We start from the raw sequence: 25,724 nt of genomic DNA, 5'->3' as shown, positions 1-25,724 counted from the left end.
GCCTAGGTTATACGTCGCATTTTGGTCGCGTCGAATGCAATTCACACAATAGATGATGAGCTGATTAACCTCACTAAGTTCCATTACCATCTCATTATCTATTGTTTGAATTCCATTCGACGCGACTAAAATCCGACGTATAACCTAGGCCTAAGTTTGCTCGCCACAAACAGTGGTGTAGCCAACCTGACGATTTTGTCCTGCTATGTAAATTTTATGTTATTATCATTATTCATATCTTTAGAAATTCATTGTTTTCACAGTCAATAAACACCAAAATATTATATAGCATAGCATGACTAAATTGTTTGGCTGGCTACGCCACTGCCCACAAATTATCTTTATTAAAAATATTTACGCTTTTCATATGAATAAAAATATTTAAATGACCATGACCTTCGACATGTTCCTCGTCTTTGGCAAATTTTCAATTTTTGCCGATTTAGCATTTTATAAGTTAATCCTCACGGGCAAATTTTATCAATAGGCAATTTCGTTGTTAAATCTTGTTAGCTGAGCCATAATTTTACTATAATTTTAATTCACTTTGTGTGCTTATTTTGATAGTATACTGCACGTGGAAACGTATTCTCAAATCCCAGACTGAGCGTAATATTAGTTGCACAGCTATTGAAATTCTAATGCATGTTGCCCAATCATCAGTATCCATGCACATACAGGACCGACACTTGAATACAAATGCATATGGAGTAATCAAGTCATGAAAAGAGGATTTTACATTTTTATTTATTTATCCCCCTATTTCATTTTTAGAGAGGGACAAAATGGGAAAACAATTTTCAATATATCATTACGACCTATCGATAAGGCCTAGTTCATACGTCGCATTTTGGTCGCGTCGAATGCAATTCAAACAATAGATAATGAGATGATAAGCCTCATTTAGCCTCATTACCATCTCATCATCTATTGTTTGAATTGCATTCGACGCGACCAAAATGCGACGTATGAACTAGGCCTAATAGTTCGCCTTACTTCGCAGTACAAACACTTTTCCGGCAGTAAATACTATCAACACATGCATCACCTTTTTTGCTTTCTTGACATAAAACCTTTCGCATAGAAGAGCTAGTGTTGACAACATAAAAAAATTCGGACGTGAGCCACAGCAGGAAACGCGGCTTTAGGAAGTTCTCGTTCGAAAATTGTCCGATAGGGAAACGCTTCTCATTGGAATTAGAACACTTTTACTTTTCTCTTATCTATATTTCCATGTGGGAATGCTTCTTCAGCTGCCTATAGCATGTATATATATAAATTGTTTAGCCGCAATTATATATTTGTTATTTAATATAATAAATCGTCTAGCGGGCATTGGTTTAGAAAATTAAAGAGTTCTGCAATCAAGAATTCTGAGATTTCTGTTGAACGATGCGCGTCCGTAGCCCAGAAGACAGGGCTGTAGCTTAGATAGCTTAATTAGAGGGGAGTGCATATTCGCCTTATGCCCTACTGATTTCTTCGGAAAGCTATTGTTTCTACGGTATGTGAAAAAGAAAATAGGCACCCTCACTACCATTACGTCTATAGCTACGGCCCTGCTTGTGCCTATAATACATCTTGATAATAACAACAACCTGTTAAAATCATTCATATATCAAAATCGTGATTTCGTTTTGACAATTTGAGCATTCGGGAAAACATCACTCGTCGCCGTATACGTGTCCTGGCTCCGGAAACGTCGCATATCATAACACCCCCCACAGAATGAGTGAGTATATATAGACTTCCAGAATCTTTACAACTGAACAATCTCAAGTTTATTGCGAAGAAAAGAAGAGTATTACAAGATTACATGCAATAAAGATGAACCGTTTGATTATAATCCTTGCGTTTGTCTGCGTTATTTGCGCTGTTAAAGGACGCAGTTCTATGTACAAGGTAATATGTTTACTTTATCAAGCGCGTAATACTATTATAGAGCCTTAATCAACCTTGAGGTCACTAATATACATGTAATTTTTTCTTGTAATTTTACTGAAGTAAAACAAATATAATCTTGTTTATCTAACAGTGATTTTTCATTCTTTTAGGTGAAAAGAAAAATTTCCTCAGAGGAAAGATTAAGCAATGGTAATTTTTACCCCTATAGAAATTTCAAATTCAAAACAGTTGCCCATTTTAAAAATAGTCGTGTTGAATTGCTACGTATATATTTACTTATCTTGCGCAAGGCATTTGTAGAGTTAATTCAGAAACACTAAGATTGATGCTCATTTGCATGAATATATATAAAACTAGAAGATATTATCCCTGTGATTTTATAGATGCCACTGGTTCTAGACAGAAAAAAGCATATGTACTCTTTGAAAACAGAAGTGGACGAACCGTTCAGGTAGGTTTTGAATGTTTGAAGTTGATAACGCCTGGCAATAAATATGAAATAAATGTTTAAAACTGAAAACAACTAAACACTTTCAGTGAATGAAGTTTTATTAGTTTTTCACTATACATTATTCGATAAAAATAACAATAAAAAATCGTATTCCCAACTTTACATGCACAGTTGCTCTGGCGCGACTCGTCACGAGGAAAAACATGGCGAATTTTTCAACAACTCAAACCAGGAGAAACTGCGGCCATAGATACGTATGACAACCATGAATGGAAAGTCGTGGAGATAAAGCATCGAAAATCATTGACAATTAATGATGCGAAGATTTTCACACCAACTGCCAACACGAGGAAAGCACGAACTGTGTGCATCATAAAACAACCAGGACTACCAGGTACTGTCATTATCTTGCATTTATCTAAGACAGAAACGGTTCACGTGATCATAAAGTTCCGACTGAAATCACAGCTGTCAAATCATGCTTTGGCGAGGATTTTAGTAGGGCTAAGGCTTTTCTATTTTTTTATGGATGTGACCGAGTAATTAGTTACGAATGCTTTAATTGGCGTATATGAACTCTCAATTGAACATCAGTATTTAATAATTTCACTCGTTCACATCAATTAAAAGAAGCCGAAAACCGCAAATGAAATCGGAATATAAATTGCAAGTGTAAACTCTCCTATATTCGCAGGACAGAGTATAGGGGTAAAATAGGCCTGCTTCATGCAACCTGTGTTTAACTAACCCATTTTCAAACACAGTGTACTTAGATAGTTAAATAGTTAAATAGTTAGCCATTTTACCGCCTGCGATCCAGGTCAATTTACATACACGAATCGAGACCTATTGTGCTGCTTTTTATTTCTCGGAAATTATCGTGAACAGCCGGTCAAGGCAGTTGATAAACTTGATATGTATATTAGAATATTACTAACAGCAAATGGCCATTTAAATACAAATGAAAAAACAGCGAAATGGTGAAAATCGAGCAATAGAAGACTGTACAAAATCTGAAGGTGGAAATTGGATAAATCTAGTTTTCCATGACCTAAAATTTAGGAAAAAATGGCTTTATGAAAAATACAGAAGAAAAATTACTATGCCAAGGTTTTTTTCGTATATTGGGCTTAGAAACTGTTTTTAATTTGGATTGACTATGTCATAGTGAAACCTGACAATTTCATCAATTTCTTAAAATATTTTTCTCTTTTAGGAAATTCGCAGACCATACAAGACCGGGTGATAGGTAAAAAGGATTTTAGTCATATTATAACTGTGCATGGTTCTGGCTGAATAGACCTTTTCGGTAATTGCATCACTATAATATTATGAAAAATACAGAAGAAAAAATTAATATGCCAAGGTTTTTTTCGTATATTGGAGCAGGAACTGTTTTTAATTTGGATTGACTATGTCATAGTGAAACCTGACAATTTCATCAATTTCTTAAAATATTTTCTCTTTTAGGAAATTCGCAGACCATACGAGACCGGGTGATAGGTAAAAAGGGTTTTAGTCATATTATAATTGTGCATGGTTCTAGCTGAATCGACCTTTTTGGTAATTACTGTACGTCACAACATTTTAACGTCACAAAGTTTTAGATTTAGGACCACCTTCAACGAAATGGATTTCAAGTTTTACTCTCACAAGCTATGTGCAACGATGCAAAACATCCTTCTTCAACACCTGCATAAAAAAGAATTTTTCATTTTGACAAATAAGTATGGAAATAAACCATAACGCGAGAACGGTGCATGCATGAAAATGATATGAAATGGTATCACATATGAAATTATTTCACATGTGAAATGTTTCATATATGAAGTACGTGTTTCAATTCCACACAAGGTTTCACATGTGAAATGATTTCACATATGAAAGTTTTCACATATGAAATGATTTCACATATGAAAGTTTTCACATATGAAATGATTTCACATGTGAAATGTTTCATATATGAAGTGTTTCAATTCCACACAAGAGTTTCACATGTGAAATATTTCATATGTGAAATTGTCATGTGAAATCCTCGTAAGGGATGACTTATTTCCACATGTATTGGTTAAAGTAAGAAATCTTTTTCATGCATGTGTTGAAAAAGGATGTTTTGCGTCTTTGCACATAGCTTGTGAGAGTAAAACTTAATTGAAATCCATTTCATTGAAGGTGTTTCTAAATTTAAAACGATAATGTTGTGACGTAATTACGAAAAAGGTCTACTTGCACTCTCGAGTTATATGCATACTCTCTCTCGGTCACCTGTTTGTCGCCTGGTTTTATTGCAACTTTCAAAGTTATAGTTCATGCATATATAGTTGCATGTAATAAAGAACGAAGTATTATTGTTGTTAACCTGTCTCTTTCAGATGAAAGTAAACGGGATAAAGAAATAAAGAAAATAAAGAAATTTGTCACAAAGAAATTTGTCGAGACACTGGTTGTTGTCGATAAAAGCGTTAAGAATAGATTCGATAACGAAAGTGAAGCTGAACGATATATTAAAGTCTTGTTTAGCTTGGTAAGTTGATTGGAACATTCTTTTGAATGCAAGCATGCAAATCAATTAAGAATATGCTAAAATATGCCTGATTATGGATCGCCTCTAATCTTGAAATCCTTAGACTTAAATTTATATAAGTTTATAATATATTTCTGTCATTCTGTCGTCGAAATAAAGCAAGCTAGTATCCTCGAAAAAAATACTCAGTAAATGCTAGTATGTTGGTATCTAGTGCCACGCTGGACCATGCAGTAAATTAATAATTGCCATGCAGTAAATGAATAATGAATATAAAAGTCTCAAGCTTGAATTAACATTGATTAGGATTTAGGACAACCACAAATACCGCAATTGCCAGAATTTTTTTTAGTTATTTAAATATATTTTAAAATGCTAGCCCTATAGTATAGACTCCCCCTTTTTAATTGCATGGCAACTGAATCTTCTTTCCTCTTTTAGACTACACATGTATTTCACCATGGCAGTCTAACTCAACATGGGTTGGAAATTTTTGTAGTTCCATCTAAAATTATATTTCTCGAGGTGAGAAAGGAGAATTTTTGTACAAGCGCTTGGGTTCACTATAGATAATGTAATAGTTATTTTGAAACGCATTTTGCAAAGCCTTTGAATGAATACTTTAACCATAAACATTAAGCCAATTAATGCATGAAACTGTCGAATGCGTATAGTAACAGTGCCGGATCTAGGGGGTGTGCAGAATAAATTACACAGATTAATTTTAAAAATTCAAAACACCTTAATAACAACACTATTGGTGTATAAACTTTAGTAAATTAATCCGCACAACACTGGATCCGCCATTGTATAGTAAATACATTAAAACTGTAACTTCGCCGACCTCCGTGGATTATGTTGCTTCCTCTCCAGCTTCCTATATAGTATCTCTTTAAACACTGTAAAAATGGACATTCTTAAAATGGGTACCAGGGATTCATTGATTCAACTAATTTTTTATTGGTTGAAACAACTGAAAACGTGGTTAAAACAATCAAATTTTCATTCTTTTTACCAAAAAAATGATAGAAAAGGAATGAAAATAGGCGAGACAACAAATTTTCAATTGCTTGTTTTGCAATCTGTTTTTACAGATTTACTTGTAATTTACCTTCGGATTTTAGTCAATGAATATTATAGGCAGAAGGCAGCTACAAGTAGCCGTAGTACCATCCAGATTGGAAGCATTTTCTTTTGCCTCGAATTTTATGCCTACGTCAGGGTTACTGGAAAAAAAAGATCAGGCAAAAATCAATCAACCTATTTTTTTCAGGATGAAATAAAGTTCAACGTAGCAAACACGGATAAGTGGGATACAGCTTGTGGTCGAATGAATGACATTGCAAAAAATGAACCCAAAAAATATGATCACAAGTTATTTTTGACAAGGTATAGTTACAAACTTTTTTTCTTATTATATTATTACTTGTTATGTTAGGCTAGGTTTGCAAGTTCTTTTAAAGCATGGGTGCATATATAAATGCATAACAACGCACCTGACAGAATTATTAATAAAAATATTCATTTCTCATAATAGGAGATCATTCGGTGCAGCAAGTAAGTTCATTTTTTTAAACTTATCTAAAACGGCATGTTGTTGAGGTTCTTAATTTTTCGTTTCATATATTTCTTAATTCCCACGATTTCTCCACAAAGCGAGCCTGAGGTAGCTGCATCAAAATTGCTAAGCCGACGGCGTGATCAATTATTAGACTCTTTAAATTATAGTGACATGATAATCCCCGAGCCGGTGCGGAGCACCGTGCGAGGGTACTAATTCCGCCCGGAGATTAGGAATTACACCAGGGACCCGGGAGAACATAGCGGAGTCCAAAGTTGCCCAATTGTCATGGACGTTTAATGGTCATGGTACTTGTGCGCATGCGCGAAATGTGAACGAGTGTAGACTGGTAATCAGCAACTTCACGAAACGTTTGTGTTTCAGTGAAAATCGTCAGCAATTTAACTGTCATTTTGCAAACTATTTTTTTAAAAAAATGTTTCGAAAACAAAATATGAAATGTGGAATCAAAAAACAGATAAAACACTGGGAAGAGTTTAAAATATTATCAGAACTGGAGGGATTAGCGGTGAAAAGGAACAACTCGATTATAATCCTTGAAATGGTAGGAGTCTATTTTGTTTATTTCGAGGTTTATTTCGTGTTTGCTGTACGAATACATTTTATGACCTTGGTACAGTATGTCGTTTTGCTCGGTTTTGCGAAGACGTGACCGACCATTTAAAGCTTTATATCATCGTTTTAACTTCCAAAAGAGTCCATAAAAGTGTAATTCGGAGTTTTAATATAACAAATATCACTTTAAAGGTTTATATATAGTCGACTGCAATCACTGCACGAATTTAATAATCGAAAAACAACATTCGACGTTCACTGCTTGGTTATTCATATTATTTGGGCTGTTTTGATGTTTTGAAGGTTTAGCTATAATGAAGTATTAACTCTCACTTAAACTGTGAAAGTCTACAACTTAATGCAACGGAAAGCAGCAGGAAAACGGGTGATTTCACTTCACCTTTACGACTGTGTTTGTTTCCGAAATATTTGAAACATCAGCTATCGGCTTTACATTTAGGACATTTCATAATAATGAAGGTTAGGTCTGGCTAGCTCAGGAAATATTTTGCTTCGTTTGAAATGGCGAGGCGTTGCTGCATGCATGTATTTCTAGTTATATATGTGTTGTCTAAAATTAATGGCAAGCATATAGCTATAAGTGTAGGAAGACACATCGGCAAGGGCAAGTGCACGAATCAACAGTTGGTCGAGAGCAGGAAAAAAATTAGAATTGAAGCCTTTACATTTTGGAAATTGCAACTCATCCCTATATTGAATGTATTTGGTGCATTAGCGTGTTACCATTGCCTAAAAATTCGTACAAATATACGGTGCATGTACGGTGTCAAACTTTATAGCCATACCAGAAAAACGTTACCAAAGGAACTTCGATATAGGTCATTGATTTACAAGAAACAATCAGGGGCAAATTAAATATTGAATGATTGTTTCAAATTACGGAGATCTGCATATTCCATTTCCGCGATTTCTCACCACAGTTGTTCACTTTATTTCTTCCTTTAGCATTAATTACTAATAAATTAATAATTATTATTATTAATTACAATTTCATAAATGATAGAGCGAAAAAATTCAGTAAAACATTTAAGGTGTATTTATCTGTAAATATAGGCGAACACGTATATACCGCCGTAAAGCCATTTGTAACTGAGGTCCGTGCAATCGTGCTTCATTATGTCGGGCCCTGGCTTACTATCGATATATATAGCAAATTATTTTTTACTTTCTACAGGTCTTGGAAAGTTGAACGGAATGTGCAACCAGCCAGAGAGTTGCTCATTAGTATATGAGTTCGGGTTTTCCACGATATTCCCCATCGCTCATGAGATAGCACATTCGTAAGTTGGACACTATATTTCACCGTTTCAACTCATAACAATATCATATAGGAGAAGCCGTATTGTAAAGTGGTATCATGCCCTCGCGATGGGTATACGATAATATTCTATGCACTACACAAGCGAATTTTCAATTCTCTTTGAAAATTCCTGTTCGCGTTCTTGTGTATTTTCCTGAGAATATGCGCCCAATAATTATTACCATTAGTTATATGACAAAATAATTATTGGGCGCATATTCTCAGGAAAATACACAAGAACGCGAACAGGAATTTTAACAACAAGACATTAATATTCATATTGCACCATGTAACTTTTCTATGCAGACAACAAATTTTTATTTTAAAAAATTGATATGGTATTTTTTGGATTAAAAAGTGTTCAAATTTTTCAAACGTTTTTAAATGGATAAGGCTTTTAGCTGATTAAGTATAAACTTATAGTTACGAAAAAAGTAAAATTGAACAAACAGAGTTGGAGTAAAAATCGTTACGAAAACAGCATATTTTTGCGTCTGTTGCTTCCTTAAAATAACTTGAAAATCCACATTTAGGCCTGTTTTAGACGTCGAACTTTTCATGTGCCGAACCTAATGTTAATGAGCTAAAGTCTTTGTTTAAGTTCATTTGCATTCGATTCGGCACATGAAAAGTTCGACTTCTAAAACAGGCCTTAGTTATATACATATAATCAAAATGCACGTTTCTTTTCATTAGCTTGCAGCACCATCGTCATATCAGGCTGCCGCTACGCCACTGCATGCACGTAGGCATTTAATACTGCAAAGCTTTCGGTCCGTTAACCCAGGCATTCATCAGTGCAATTAATTGATAACACATCTATACGTCACATAAATACAACGACAAACGTGGTATTTATGTGGTATTTAAGTGACGTGCATGTGGAATATGTGTTTTCAAGTATTTGCACTCATGAAGGCCCGGGTTAACGGACTGAAAGCTTTGCATATAGTATTATTAGTATTATTTAGGTGCCTGCAAAATGCAGCTTTGCGGTGTCATATCCCCTTGAACTGATTTATATACCTTTGTTTTTAGGCTAGGTTTGTCAGACGTTTACTCCAAGCCATTCTCTACTTTCATTATGGCGAATGTTATGTTCGCCAAATTAACTAATTACAGCTGGGCACCCGAAAGTCAGAATGCTTTACTCAACAACACCAGGTTAGTCAAGGCAGGTACTCGTTAAGTCGGTTTTCAACCAGGCTGAATTTTGATCGGATAAGGGAATCCGAAAATCGAAAATTTCCATTTAGTATATAAAAACTGCCATCTTTCAGTGATTTTCTACTAGGCGGATTTCTTCAGTTAGCTAACTGAAGCGAATTTACTTGGCCGATCAGTATTGCCGTTAAGCCTGGTTTCCAATTAGTCGTAGATGTCGTGAACATTTCAAGGTGATGATGCGATAGAATATTTCTATTTATGTGCAGATTTCTATTTGAGCACAAGAAAAAATAGAAAAATTCACATCTGGATCGACTATTTGTCTCATCTGTTAAAACGAGTTGGTCACGACAGTTACGGCAAAATGAAGACCATATATATTAACTTCTGTTGTTGCGAAATTTACCAGAATTAATAATGAAATATATAGTTATAAAAAAGTGTTCGTGATTTTTATTTTACAGAAACGGTTTTTCGTGTCTTGATAATGAACCCAAAATCACAGCACTGAATGACGAAACTGATTACAAACGTCCCGGTTTATACTTCTCCTTTGAAAAACAGTGTGACTTGGAATATGGCAAGGCGTATACAGCATGGACAACGACCAAGTCACAGGTTGGTTTGGCAAAATCTTATAGGTATTAATGATCTACGGGCGGAGCTGCAATCTCAGTTGCATTTTTTGGCTTTGTGATCCCATACGTCTTCACAACCGTGGAGGCAAACATATCCCGATGGTCGATATGCTTGTAATATTCATCATATATTCATGCAGCTATATAAATCAGAACCTTGATGCAATTTTAAGAAGGGAGGAGAAAAGCGGGAAATTGGCTGGAAATTTTTGGTGACATAACCTAAATGTTGTTGGATGTTCAGACCACACAACGTATTTCATTAATGATCAAAGCTCAAAATGTAAACAAACCGTACAAAAAGTTGCGTCAAATCTTCGAATTTTTCCCACCAACCAGTCCCAAATAAAATATTTTCGTTATACTTCCCAGGTTTTGGGAAGCACGTGACCTACCAGTACCCGGGTCTTTACTGCAGGTAATGAAGGCCCTGGGTACGAGATTTGTCTCACTCCAGCTCTTTCCCACGGATGTAAACTTTACCATACTAATAACATTCGATAATCTTTTACTTAAGCTGACGATTGTGTGAAACTGAGATGCAGGATGCAGGAGTATTTTCGCATCTCATCAATCGTCTGGCTCTCCTGCCCTTGATGGAACGAATTGCGGGGAAAACAAGGTAATCTTCATTATACATTTTACGAAAGAAAGTGCTCGATGTGCTCCTCATACAGGAACTGAGCATTTAACAAATCTCTGACGACCCTAAATAAAGATTATGTTTCTTAATTTTGTAGTGGTGCATATCTGGTAAATGTCAGGAAAAGTCACCCAGTAATCTAGTCATCGCAAAATAAATTCTGGAATGAAAAGAAAACTCTGTGTTAGTTTACTAATAATCGGAAGAATACGTTTTTATTGAACCGACCCAGCATATAACAATTATTATAGGTATGCTACGATGCTTTATGAAGTAATTTAGGTGCACCTATACTGTTGCATTTCCATAATCATGTAATAATCATATTGTGATAACCTTTTATAAACCTATACGATTCTGCTCAAATTACACATCGCTTTGAATAAACAAGGAAAACAAAGCCACCACGTTTTGTCGTAAATTTTTTAACTTGGAAAAAGTAAATTAATTCATCAGCGAAGTCTGTAGCAAAATGGTATTGATGAATGATCTTCAGGAAATTCAGAAAAGCTGCTCCTTTCGTAATTTTTTTGCCGCATAATTTTTTTGCATTTCTGCACTTTCTCAAACGATCTTCTTAGCCCGTATACTGTTTGTTAGGCCTCTGCTGTTTCTATTCGGCAACTTTTGAAGAACTTTTAAAGATTTTAACAACTGTTCTGGTTTCGAGCAATCTGGAACATTTTTTCCTATATTTTGAAAACAGGAAGAAAGTTTTAGGCTTTTACACGCTCCATACTGTTAATTTCTCACAAATTATTTAAATAAATCTCGACCGTGTTTATTAATTTACAAGGACAATCTGGAGAGGCCAACTGTTAGTTCAGAGGTTGATGACGAGTAAGAATTGGAGAGTGCCATGTGATATTTATCAACTTTTAAAATCATTAAATTTTTTAACCTATCCAATTTACCATCCGCGTAGGAAGTACGGACCAGCCCTATTTTTTAGCGAAACGCTTTACCTACAGTAATTAACACAAAACTGATGAAACGAACATTAATACAAAGCTAAGTTTCCTCTATCAAGCTCCTTCCTTCGGCGACTATATGAATGAAACATGTGCAGGAAGATGGTTAATAGGCTACCCTTCTTTTCGAGAAAGAAAATTAAAAATTGTTTTCAACTCTAAGCCTTTAGAAGACTAGATCACTGGAAACACCCTATAGTTTGAGTTACCGTACTTCCAGTGTGTGTTGCACAGTGGCAATTGTAAAGATGTCCAATTTTTTGGACGAATAACAAAACCCTTTTAGCAATTGTCAGCTCTCAAACTGTTTGTAGATGGTTCAGAGCTCTTTCTCGCTTTGTCTGGATCAGATTCCTTTAGATATATCAATGATTTTACCAAACTCAAGGCAATTTATCGTTGATCAGCGTAGGCATCTCATAATTTTCTGACCTCCATAGTGTTTCCACAACTTACGGCTGACACAACCCGGACACGATCCATGCACCTACGCAACGCGACTTTTAAGAATTTATTTAAGGTTATGTAACACTGTATAGGTTATGTAACACTGAACTTGCATGACATGTGAATGTAATGATATTCTTGGTAATTACCGAAAAATAATATATTTTAATTTCTCTCAGTTCTCTGGTGCCCATAAGTCCACAACTCTCAAAACGCTCTTTCAGAAATGAATACATTTGCGTCTGAAAATGGAAAATTCGCGTCGCGCTAGCGAATAGCGTTCAGTGTTACTCTATCCAGGGCTTCCGGTGCAGGAAACAACGCGGTCAACCTTCGTCCGCTGTTTGTTTAGTCTCATGACTTAAAGTCTCAGTTACAAATCATCAGAAGTGAACGCTGAATATCAAATCGCTGACTAAACGCTTTTACCGTTGCAATTCTCGTTGTGAAGAAACGCTTGGCCGCGCCGATCGAAACACGTTGTAAGTTTAATGGTAACCTATCCACGACAATTCCTTTTATTGTTAAAAATATATATTATATCAGCCATTATTCTCATATTCATAAGTGACCACATGCACTATAACAATAAATCGCAGGGCTTATTCACTGAAACATGGCCGTAGCTAGACCACATTTGGGAGGGGGGGGGGTGGGATGTATTAATATATTCAAGTTTACAAGTATACCGTTGGAACAATAGCGTATGAAAGAAATCAGTCGGGCATAAAACGAAAATATAAATATACACCTCCCAAATAAGCTTCTAGCTGTTAAAGAATTATTGAGGAGGATACTTCAGAATAATAAATAAAAAGGCTACGAATTAATTTCTCCGATTGTCCAAAAAATCCTGTGGCTATACAAATAAATTTTTCGCTATTGAATTATGCTCGATTACAATATTAATATCAACATCTCTTTTGTTAAAATCAATTATCAAACGAGCAATAAAAATCCAGCCAAAATCTTGTCAAAATCTGCCTAGAAACGTCATCATGCATACAACGGGACAGCCTTTTATTCGCATTTAACAGTTAGTCCATATATCTTAATCCGCAGATACAGATGCTTTCATCTATTTACCCCAATATCACTCATCTTCATATGTGTGCATGTGGCCCGTCATAAATCATGACTCGCCCACAGTATTATTATATGAATATATATGTAACAGATTTCCAAGCTTTTCCAGATTTCCGAATTTTTCAGTGGAGAAAAGAAGAGAGTAACGCGAGATTTTATGCAAACAATGAACCGTTTCATTTTAATCGTACTGTACGTCTGCGTTATATGCGCTGTTAAAGGAAGCAGTTCTTTGTACAAGGTACGTTGATACATTTGATGCTACTTTTAGCTCGTATACGTATTTCTACTAATAAGCCCGTAACTAGAACGATAATTGTGTGGGGGGGTGTTTATTCATATATTCAGTTCTGCCCGACGGATTTCTTTTGTAAGTGCAATAACTCACAATGGAAATCCGTGGGGCAGAACTGAATATATATTATATAAATAAACATCCCCCAATTATCGTTCTAATTACGGCCCTGGGTGAACAGTGAACTCGGCGCCATATCCATGCTTCGTTTCAGGCCAAGCTGGTATAAATCGTATGATAATCTCTATGATAAGCGTTAATTGAGGGGAACCATATTCATATATTCTGTTATCCCAGGCTGATTTCTATTGAAAGTGAAATTGTTTTCAAAAGAAATTAGCCCTTAATATATAGAGTTACAATATTTGAATAACGTTACATGTATAATTTGAAGATATCACGCACTTTCCGACCGAAGGAAAGGTCTTACATATAATAACATTCCCCGGCGCATGTGATAGATCGTGTTCTACACTCTACACTCACGTCTGTATAATTTTTTATAACCAACGACAATGCGTCATATAGATGTCTCTTAAGAAAAATGATCTTATTATTTTTAATTTATTAATTACAACCTCTGCTGGTGCAGTATAATTTGAAGAGAGGCTTCTTTCCTCTATCTACACTCTATCACTTTCTCGATCAGCGCGTCATCTATCTATGATTAACTCTGTTATAGCTACTTATCAACAGTTTATATCACGAGGATGAAAGACGTGCATATTATAAACAATATTTCTTAAATATCAGTTTAAAATAACTGAAATGCGGGTAAATGGTTGATTTTATAGTGTTTTTTAAGGAAAGGTTAGACCATGCATTGAATTTATAGAGGGCCGATTGAATATAGAGATATCAGACATGCGTCAAGCATAGCGTGAGGGCGAAATATTTGAATAACGCGCACCCTTATATAGGGTCAAAGGGGAAGCAAGCAATAATACTCAAACCGCGGCTTTGCAAAAGCGACGAATCCAATTGCTATATTTCGCTTTTCCATGTGTATAAGCAGAATTTGGCAATTATATAGCTACCTATAAATAGAATGATTTAGGCGACAACAACAAATTTCTGTTGCGGTACTAGTTTTGGCAACGCTGGAACAATCATATTTAAATTTCAATATAAATGAATAATCTGGTGTATCAAACAATGATATTTTCTTTTTTATATATTTGAAATATAGGTTAAAAGAAAAAATTCCTCCGAAGAAAAAGTCTTACAAGGTGATCGTGCCGTTAATACTGCATGATGCTCACTGAGCTCACAAAAAAACAATACTCGTGTTGAATTGCATTTTCGCTAAAATTGCGAAAACCTCTATAGTAGTTTAATTAAGATAAATTAAGATATCACCTGTTATATAAACACTACACAAAAAGAAAGTTTCCCCCGGATATATTATTATAATTTCCGACATGAACGAATCTCACATGCCGCTAATTAAACTTATGGTAACCGTAGCTAAATACCATGTGCGTGCATGTATACCGTTGTGTATACCAACGAAAAATGTTGCTGAATAGTGAGTGAAAATAAATAACACCACTCTAATTTCTAAATTAGGTATAGTTTTCAATTTAATGGACGATAAGCCCTTTTTAAAAGCACGGTCTATATAGTGAACTTATATTGTTCCCATGCATGGCATTTAGCAAATTATCATAAGTCTATCATGAAGAGGTTATGATAATATATATAAGGGGGAACTCTCTTTTTGTGTAGTGCTTTGTTTTTGGGAAGTACGCACTTTTTTTAAAATGTCATGCACTCTCATTGCCTTGATTTTTCGCGAAAACTTCCCAAGGACAAATACCAGATAAAATATACAGAAAGATGCTTAGGATCGCCTGAAGCAATATATGTTGCTGTGGTATGTTGTTGTGAATGAAGTGGCGTAAAGTTCATTGTTTGTTTACAAAGTGCAATCTATTTAGTCTTCCATCATGACACAGACCATGGCCCTGTCTATTATAAGCTATCGCATGAGAAAGCACTGGAAAATGTTTTCAAAATTCATACCATGAAAATATGCTACACCTATACTGTTTTCAATTTCCATACTGTATCCATTCTGACCATAGCATGAAAATAGCAATTAGTATGTATATATGGATATATTATGAACTTCCAACAATTTCTAGCTAGCATCAATACTATTTTCATAAAATGGATTTTGAGAAAAATTTCCAGTGAAACATGGTTTTACAGTTCACTCAACCTGTGTTTATCTTCGAAAATGGTCCATTAAATGTTGAGAATTTTTCATAAATAATTGAGAAATGATGCTTTGAAATTTTAGATTTCATCGGCGGAAATGATAGCAGAGTTCGAAGACATGCACAAAAATTAAGGCCGGCATATTTACTTTTTGATAACAGAAATGAACGAACTGTTCAGGTAAGATACATATATATTATTTTTTTACACAAAGTTTATAACTCCAGCGGGGAATGTTATTCTTAAAAAGGACACTTTCAGTAGATGATTGTCAACTGAGCTTGTCTGCGAGTAATTGAAAAAAAAGCTGAAAATACTATTCTCAACTTGGCAGTTGATGTGGCGCTTCTCTAACAACGAAACGGAAAGGTGGAAAAATTTCAAACAACTCAAGCCAGGGAGGACTACGCGCCTAATGTCGTACGACGTCCATGAATGGAAAGCCGTGGAAATTAAGGAGAGGAAATCATTGACGATTAACAATATGACGATTAACAATATGACGATTAACAACATGACGATTAACAATATGATGATTAACAATATGACGATTTTCAAACCAGAAGCCAATTCGATAAAAACGCAAACGGTGTGCATTATAAAACATCCAGGTAATGTTCTTTTCAACCTGCATTTAAACCACCCATGCACTTCCAACCACATGGTAGTGAAATAACAAACATTATGTAAAAGTTAGCAATTTTGAAGCTGACATAGGAATATGTGCATATATGTGTTACCTATATTGTATGGATAAATAGTCCTTAAAACGTTAACGTTTTATAACTTACTCATCTTTATTTTAGGAATATTACCCGAAAATAGTCTTTCCTCTGTAGATAAAAGCTCAAAAACAATTTTCGCGGCTTATTTTAATTATTTTTCGCAAAAACTCCACGCCTCAGTTCTATTAAAATTATGTTCATGCAAGCGATGCAACTGTGCCATATAACTGCAGGAAGCCACCTTAAAATGTTCTTGACTTAATCAGAGACACATATAAAATGATTTGAAGGATTCATCCTTAAAAACTAAAAAAAATGTCATTCAATACTGCATCGCAACTGTTATAAAACGAAAAATAAGTGTCGCACTGCTACGTTGAAAACACGGAGAGTGTAGCAGCTGAGGGTGTAAAATTGAATTTCATTTTCTGTCCTGGAAACGCTTGCGTCTTAAAATTTCACCTCAGTTATTATCAGGTAAAATTAATACTCTGATGACTATACTACTTGAGTGCGATTTAGACGCTAAAAACGCCAAAAAAGAATGGTGATGTAGTGGTAACATGGTCTTAGTAGCCTGGGTATAAGACATTTTTATCAAAAGTTTGTGAGAGAATTGACCAATTAGCATCGTGCACTTTCAGTTTACTACAATTCACCTAGGAATAAATCCCCCAGCCAATGTATTTCCCGGTAAATTTCTCAGTTAATTTCCAAAGTCAAATTTGTGCCTGTAAAAAGAAATAACTTTTTTTGGTTTTTTTTTACACCGTCCCTTTCAGATCAAAGTGAGGATGATATAGTCATAAAGAAATTTGTCGAGACACTGGTTGTTGTTGATAAAAGCGTTAGGAATAGATTCGATAACGAAAGTGAAGCTGAACGATATGTTAAAGTTTTGTTTAGCTTGGTATAAATCAATTTCTGAAAAATTAATATTCGCCTGCATGAATATCCTTTAAAAACTTAATATATCTTCGCCTGCATCTGATTAAATTAGATGATTGACAAAATCAGTTTTCTTCATTTAGGCCTCACGTGTATTTTACCACAGCAATTTAACTCAACATGGATTGGAAATTTTTATAATTCCTTCCAAGATTGTATTTCATACGGTGAGTTGAGGAGATGTTTTATACCAGTATAGGTGGGTTCGCTGTAAGACAGCCCAACAGCGAATTGTTTATTTTAGATAATAATGAACTTAGATGAACAAGAAGCAACCAAATAAAATTTGTTTACTTTTCAGTAACCCAATCAATCATAATTAATAACAACTTGTATATTATTTGACAAACGTATATCATCTGCTATTTACATGAAGTTTTACAAAATGTAGCATTCTGATTGGTTTGAAAAATGTAATTTCTCCTCGTTAATGACGAATGAATGAATGACGAAGTAAATGACGAATTTATTCCCCCGTTATAATTAGGTGTTTTTTGCTCTGGCTGTTGTGACAACACCCAATTTTTGGTAAATTTGTAGTCATTGCGACATTACATTCATAGTGGTTGAAGTTCATACTCATGAGACGCTTAACCTGAGTGATATATAAGAATATAAATATAAAGAATATAAATAATTAATAAATAATATACAATATAATATATAAATAATAAGAATATAAATAAGATCATCATATACGCCATTTATAGATGAAGCCATATATAGATGGGCGTTTGTTTGTGGAGACACCACATGAAATGAATTTAGTTTTGCACAGCTTTCGGGCGAAGCTCTGCGAAACTAAATTCACGTGGTGTTTTGACAAGAAAATTATATATTGCCATGCAAACTTTCAAAGAAATTAAGAATTTTGATATGCAAGTTGTTGTCTTGTTAAGATCTTGCCGGAGATCTCGGACAGATCTCGCACAAGATCTTCGTCCGAGAACTCTGCCGATGAATATGCGACCTATTTCTCCTGAAAAACATTGTACAAACACGAGCAATTCGTGATCCAGTGCTTAATAGAATATGTTAGAAAGCAATTCGCTACCGCGCCTGGTTCAAGGGAGATCAAATGCTGTCTCGTGCGAGGGTGGAATGCTTTTCACGCTTTATAGGTAATTGGAGAATAACAGGCAACAATAATTCTCAGTATTATTTTCAGGATGAAATAAAGTTTAACATACGAAGCTGGAAGATAACCTTAACAAGGGCTTGTCGTCGATTGAATGAAATTGCAAAAAATGAAGAGAGGCGGTACGATCACATGTTATTCATGACAAAGTAAGTCTTTTTCATTTAATCATGTTCACTAAGTTCTTCACAATAAGAAGTAGAAGAGAAGATAAGCGGGCCGTAGGGCAGTTTTTTGGTCCAGGCCTCATCGCCTTTTTTAGTTCTAGTGTAGCTGTGTGAAATATGCAGGCAATTGCACGTGTTAAAGGCCAAAAGTTAAACTCAAACGTTAAACTTATAAGTATTGTTAAAAAACACAAGGAGCAACGTGGTGAACGTGGTCAGGCCCGCAGCTAGAAGCCTGATTGGGGGGAAGGTGTATATTCATATATTCGTCTTATGCCTCACTGATTTCTTTTGTACGCTATTGTTCCTACGGTATAATATAAACATGAATATTACGTGTATATTGTGCACCCATCTCCCAATTAAGCGGTCTAGCTACGATTTTAACTCATTAACATTAAGTTTGGCACATGAGAAGTTCGACGTCTGAAACAGTTCTCATGCACTGTGATTGTAAATCTGTCTCCAGTAATACTTTGGGCCCTGAACAAGCCATGAGCCCAGGTCCCCTATAGCCCTTGGCCTCTGGGTGGTTAACCCTTTCCGTCACCCTCACCCTTTTGATGCTACCATAATAATAGCACGTACCAAACATAAAAGGTTTGTTGATTTAATCCCGCTCAATTTATCAAAAATATACGTTTTTTAACAGGAAAAGATTCGGCGCAAAAGGTAATTGAAGTTTTTACAACTTAAAACAGTTTTGATTCTGTGTCTTGTTTCATCTTAAATTCCTTTCCAATTTTTTATTTTATTCTAAATCAATTTTCCTAAAATCTATAATAAGAATACAGCTGATTTTGATCCAAATATTTTCATTTAGTGACTAGAGTTATTCTGAGGATACGTTATAAACAGGGGCCGGCTGTAATTGCAAGTCTGTTTAGCTTAAACGGTGGATAAGTCAAAATGAAATGACACTCTTAGATCTCTATTGAATGAGTGAACTTGAATATGCACTAAATATTGAGTTGTAAACTGAGTATCCTTGTATTAAGATTAAAAACATTTAGTTTGCTTGTTGAATAAAACGATAGACTTGCTTTCTATTTAGAACTTAACCATCTCAACGTACTTGATACAACCGGTCCCTGGCTAGTCGCTAGAAGCTTAGTTGGGGGGGGGGTATTATTCATCTATTCGTCTAATGTACTTGCTCGCTATATTGGCTGAATGGAAGCAAAAGGTTGAAGCGAAACTTTTACTAACGCTTATACGGAATCCCTAACAAATAACCAGCACGTACAAATAATACGAAATATGGTTTATGTACGTGGTGCAGCAGGCACAAAATTCCCTTCCAAAAAAATTAATCAAAACAAGACATTTTGCTACTTAATGAGGTCATGGGTAAAACTTTTTCATACTTCGCCACTGAACAAATATTTGGTTGTTAAATGTGATTTATTCACGGTGATAACAACGTAGAGTGATTTGTAAGTAATACATCAACAAATTCTCACACAGCTTTCAGCAATTTAAGAGGCTTTAGTGGTGCTTCATTGTGTTTGAATTATCATAAAACTTTTCGTAATTTTTTTACTTTTACAGGACTTGCAATAAGGCGCGTAATGTGCAGTCAATCAAAAAGTTGTTCAATGGTTTTTGATATTGGCTTCTCTTCAACAACACTTATCGCACACGAGATAGCACATGCGTAAGTTGGACAATATAATTAAGTGTTTACCTCACGAAAGTACTCCACAAGAACAGTTGTAGTACTTGTGCCTGATTCTCATATGTCACCGACGGTCGGCGATGTTTTGTTTGTGGCCTGCGAGACCTGGTTCACATTTGTCCTAAGAATCTGGGTTTCCCTTTTGTTCTAAGGTAATTCGGGCGCAAATGTTTTGTCTATTGGAAAAAAATACAATGGATCTCTGATTCTTAGGAGATGGTGTAAATCAGACTTGATTATTAATCAACACGGCACTTCATTCATCAGTGCTCAGCGACAATGGCTATTGCCGACCGTCGGTGACATATGCGAACCAGGCTTTATGTAGCAAAGGCACTGATCCGGTAATAAAGAAACAGGGACTAATCCCCGAGCCAGTGCGGAGCAACACACCCAAAGTCGTCCACCATTATGCAATGGACCTCATGTCATGGACAGTCTTCTATGTTATGCGCGTGCGCCAGTGTTAACTACAAAGCTTTTGATTGGTCGAGACAAAAATTTGCGGTTTAACAAAGTTAACAAGACCAAATGTTCGAATGTTCGACCGAATTCCCCGTGAATAATAAAGTCGGAAGATTTTACACTTGATAATATTGCACCCGGCAGTCGGCACAGCTTTAAAAAGTCATTCGTTTGTGGTAAACACAACTTTATCATTGTCAAATGTATTTCACTATAAATCTAAATGTGTTATGTGATAGACGACATTATAATTTCATTTATAGATTCATATTCACAAAAAGAAAATCAAATCAAAATATTCACGTACAAAAACCAGTCGCGGCGCAACGTATAACTTCTAAAGTTGTATGAGACGTCTGATGTTATCGTATTTTTGTATCATATGTAATCGAATCTTTTCGTATTTTTGCCATTTGTTTTCACAAAAATATGAGCGCAGTGATATGACGGTAAAGTTTGAAGATATACGGCCATGGTTTCCACAACTTATTTGCACATGAATGCCCTCATGAGGGGATGGCAATGACAAAAGATAGAAACAAAAAACTTTTGAAAAGAGTGCATAAAATATTCTATTTAAAACCTCCCTCCCTCCCTCGTGGTTGCCAATTAGGAGCAAATTTTCTTGCATTGCGGAAACCCTGTATACGGCCGTCGCGAGTTGCCATTAATCCCGTGCTTCCACTTCCAGGAAAATATTTCCATACTTCTTTTCGCACATACCACGTACCCTTCAAACCCCTCAAGCCACATAAATTTTCTAACTATCATGTTAGCATCCCTATGCTTAACTAATTTCGGTTAACCGAGGCGAGAGGTTGCATGCATGTATTTCTAGTATACACCTGATGCGCGTGTGTTCCTGAAGGAGAAAGCTTCACCTCACTAATAAGTTTACCCTTACTAGAAGCTTAATTTGGAGGCTGGGGTATATTCATATATGCATATGCTTGTCTTATAGCCACTGTTTACTTTTGATAACCGAAAGACTTATTTGTTGTTTGAGGTCGTATTTGGTAAAATTAAAAGATAATGATCCTATAAAATGATGCAACATGTATACTTTACAGTGTCTAGTTAAGAATATACCTCGATGCTTTGATTCTTGACTGCATGTGTAGTAGCAACAAAAACGAAAAGTGGACGATATTCTACGCCTACAGGCAGAATACTTATAAGTGAAATCTTCCTTTTTTAGGCTTGGTGTGTCACACGTAACACTCAAGCAATTCACTCCTTTTGTTATGGCGAGCTATTCGTTTGGAAGTTTTAATAATCACATCTGGTCCTACAAAAGTTTGAGTTCACTTCTTTTTTATAGGTCAGTGAATATACGAAAAAGTTATGTCAACTTTATGTGTCGCGTTCTGATCGCGTCATATGCAATTTAAACAATAGAAATGAGATTTTAATGATTGATCATGCTTCCATCATTATCTGATTATCCCTTGTTTAAATTTCATTTGACGTGACTAGAATACGTCGTATACACTAGGATTTTGTTTTCTGCTATCGCAAAACTCCGCCGAAATATAGGATGAAATGCATTCTTGGTTATCAGTAAATTGATTATTTTGGGTTTATAGAAACCAATTTTCGTGTCTTGATAATGAACCCAATGTCACAGCGCATAACAATGAGACGTACGAACGCCCTGGTATATATTTCTCGTTCGAAAAACAATGTAACTTGGAATATGACGTGCTTGAAGCTCAAACTTCATGGACGACGACAAAGATTCCAGTAAGTTTGATGAAACATTCTATAATAATCACTGTTGATGATCTAATCGATTAGGCAAAGATGTGACACTGGTGTTGCAACCAAAGCTCCATTTTTTTCTTCTAAAAGCTTCTTTTTCGACAAAATTGTAGCCTACATGCATTATAATGCTTAACTTATCTTGAGAGATGTTTTCAACAAATATTTCTCAAATAAAAGTTTGAAAACTGTCGTTTCTTTTTTAAACAATGAATAATGGTGCAATTTTAGGATATGCGACGATAGGTTTGACACGTTTAACTCAAAGCATGTGGTATTTTATTAACTAGTTTTCTTCTCTCGAAATCTGGTTGGGAAGATTCCCCACATTTTTAAGTTTTTGAAAACAATTTAACAACTTATCTATGCTTATTATTTGTGCAGATATGAATTTATGTGCAGACGTTTCCCTGTGATTTTCCATACTTCCAATCGCATGGCGACGGAAAGTGGAAGAAGGGCAAATAATTGTAAAAAACACCACTTGTTAGAACTCTTTCTCGCCCACACCTATTCCTTCAAGACGGATTCCGTATGGATTTGTCTCCAGTAGCGTAGCCAGCCTGACGATTTGTCCCGCTATGCCAAGGTTTTGGTGTTTATTCACTGTGAAAACAATGAATTTCTAAAGAAACGAATAATTATAGTAACACGAAATTTACATAGCGGGACAAAATCGTCTGGCTGACTACGCCACTGTTTGTCTCATCCATATCTTTACTCGTGCATGTAAACAATATCATATTATAGCTCACGTTAGATGATTATCTTTCATTTAAGTCACGTGATCCGTGTGAAAATCTAAGATGCAAGTTCCCAGGGTTTAATTCACTTTTGGTCAGAAAAACGGGCCTTCCCGCCCTCGATGGAACGCATTGCGGAGACAATAAGGTAATCACGTTTGTTATGTTCAGGCAGGCTTCATCACTAAGATGTGCTTCCCATTCAAACCGGCACATTTCACAAAGGAGCGGGAGATATTTTTAGGCTTCAAAAACTTGAAAAAGGATGATCGATGCTTTTTAATTTTGTAGTGGTGCATATCTGGTAAATGTCAGGAAAAGATACCCTCAAACCACACAACGACTTCTGAAATCATGGGAAAAGTGTGACTTGCGTTCGTTTGCTAACACGTAGAAGATTATTTCATTTTCGTTAAAGTGGTACATCACATTGCATATTTATAAAATTGAAAATATCGAAATATCTTAACATACTTAATATCTGTTTTTTAGAGTCTAGTTCACAGCACAGACATCAGTATGCCAAGTACGCTTTAGTCGTTTTAGAGCTTAGGTTTATGGTAGAACAGAGGCAGAGTTTTTGCCGCAATAAACCCAAATTAACGAACTTAGCACGTGCTTTGAACTAGCATTAGAACAATCATACATTTCTACTTCAACATAATTCAACATTTCTAATTTTATAAATATGCAAGTTATTTTTTTAGTGTACCACCTTAACCTAATTGAAATAATGATATCATATATGTATGCTTTATAAATTACCTAACCTTTCATCATTGTTGCGTTTTTTCCATCATGTAGCTAATATAAAATTATATAAAATATAAAGTAAATTTTTGAAAACAATTTACTTAAACAACCTTTGAACGACTCTTAAAACATTTTTTAAAACATCTTTGAACGACTCTTTAATAATTTCAGTTTTACTTTGAATCTCACAACTCATTTTTCAGTTTATATAACCTAGTAGTTCATTAAAAAGGTTACATCCTTGGAAAAAATTCCAGCGAAAAGTTACGTTTGATCGAAAAATTCAGCCTAAAAGGGAGCCGCCTTTAGTCGAGTTAACAGGTGAGAACTGCATGTATAGTCAAGAATGCATTGATGTGGTAGTTGAGGGAAATGAAAAATAATCGAGATTTACATGCGACAGTTCAGAAGATTAATCAACAGTCAAATTTTTTGAGCGGTTTGGTCAGCGGGTTCGTATAGACTTCGATCGGAACCACACGTGCGGTCGAATAATGGCTGTCACCAGGCTGCAAGTACAATCGCTGAGAGATTTTTCGTTGCACGACGGTAATTCGATAGGGGCCACGCGTTCTGCTTTTAAAGCAGAAGAGATTCGGTAACAGTAGATCTGGCAATAATCAGTGAAGGCGCCATGTGGTTTCATTACAAAATAAACAAAGTCGATGCAATTGAGCCATTGACTGCTTGACTGAGAATCACCACCTTTACAAAGTGTCGAGTGACAACCTGATCAGTGCTAGATAACATCCACAAAAATATACGATGACGTCATGAGTTAACGTTGGATGATTTAGAAAGACATTGATTGAGATACCGATTTTTGTCTCGTTACATCATGCAATGCATCTGTGTAGTAATCTGTTTATCTCCGGTCTGAATATTCCATTACTGCATGGAATTCTTGTGTGCGCTTTTGTTTTGGGAAACAACATTCTCTAGTGATCTGAGATATTTATTCTTTATTTAATTCGTGTTACAAATTCGTGATACAAACCACCTGAAATCCCTGATTAAGAGTAATCTGCGATAATGCCTTGTTTAAGGTTTACGGGTGCACTTTATCAGGTGTACGTACGGTGGTGTTTTTCCTCAGTGGGAGACACTTTTTCCATACTTACGTCAAGGACACGTCTTTTACGTGTGAGATCTTTACTCTAAACAAACAAATAGGCAATATGATTGGCTGGTTATTCATGAAAGGGTTGCTGCGTCAGCCTGCGTGGTCAACTGACGTAATCGTCGAAACGAGGTGTTTCTCAACTCAACTCAACTCAACTCAACTCAACTCAACTCAACTCAACTCAACTCAACTCAACTCAACTCAACTCAACTCAACTCAACTCAACTCAACTCAACTCAACTCAACTCAACTCAACTCCAAAACTTCACCTCAGCAATACCATTTGGTTAGCCGATTAGTGGGTACAAATTCTCTATAATATAGAGCCAATCATACTGAACTAGAAAACAGTGCATATATTTGTAGGTAAATTACTTATATTAATCGCAGCAATAAGCGCTATATAAGCTCTCTA

The 25,724-nt window shown here is 35.5% G+C and overlaps 1 protein-coding gene across 1 annotated transcript; it reads left to right on the top strand.

Annotated features, from left to right (window-relative positions):
- Positions 1-1,795: 1,795 nt before the first annotated feature.
- LOC114544582 (A disintegrin and metalloproteinase with thrombospondin motifs 14-like) lies at positions 1,796-17,495 on the top strand. The gene is made up of 13 exons (XM_028563177.1): positions 1,796-1,902; positions 2,055-2,094; positions 2,289-2,356; positions 2,528-2,750; positions 3,827-3,859; positions 4,729-4,880; positions 5,322-5,405; positions 6,154-6,269; positions 6,418-6,437; positions 8,213-8,318; positions 9,377-9,502; positions 9,970-10,123; positions 17,412-17,495. The coding sequence occupies exons 1-13, from the start codon at positions 1,828-1,830 to the stop codon at positions 17,493-17,495; spliced, it is 1,281 nt and encodes a 426-aa protein (XP_028418978.1). The 5' UTR covers positions 1,796-1,827.
- The last annotated feature ends 8,229 nt before the right edge of the window (positions 17,496-25,724 follow it).

The sequence above is a fragment of the Dendronephthya gigantea genome, unplaced genomic scaffold (genome assembly GCF_004324835.1).
Source record: "Dendronephthya gigantea isolate DGI-Jeju-01 unplaced genomic scaffold, DenGig_1.0 000004F, whole genome shotgun sequence".
In the NCBI taxonomy this organism is placed as follows: domain Eukaryota; kingdom Metazoa; phylum Cnidaria; class Anthozoa; order Malacalcyonacea; family Nephtheidae; genus Dendronephthya; species Dendronephthya gigantea.
The sequence above is the reverse complement of the archived record's forward strand: the minus strand, read 5'-3'. Positions and strand labels throughout refer to the sequence as shown.

Excerpts from the sequence above, each read along its gene's own strand:
- LOC114544582 (XM_028563177.1), top strand. The coding sequence starts at position 1,828 with ATGAACCGTTTGATTATAATCCTTGCGTTTGTCTGCGTTATTTGCGCT. Across the intron at positions 2,357-2,527 it reads GAAGTGGACGAACCGTTCAG|TTGCTCTGGCGCGACTCGTC; the intron begins GTAGGTTTTGAA and ends TTACATGCACAG. Across the intron at positions 4,881-5,321 it reads TTAAAGTCTTGTTTAGCTTG|ACTACACATGTATTTCACCA; the intron begins GTAAGTTGATTG and ends TTCCTCTTTTAG.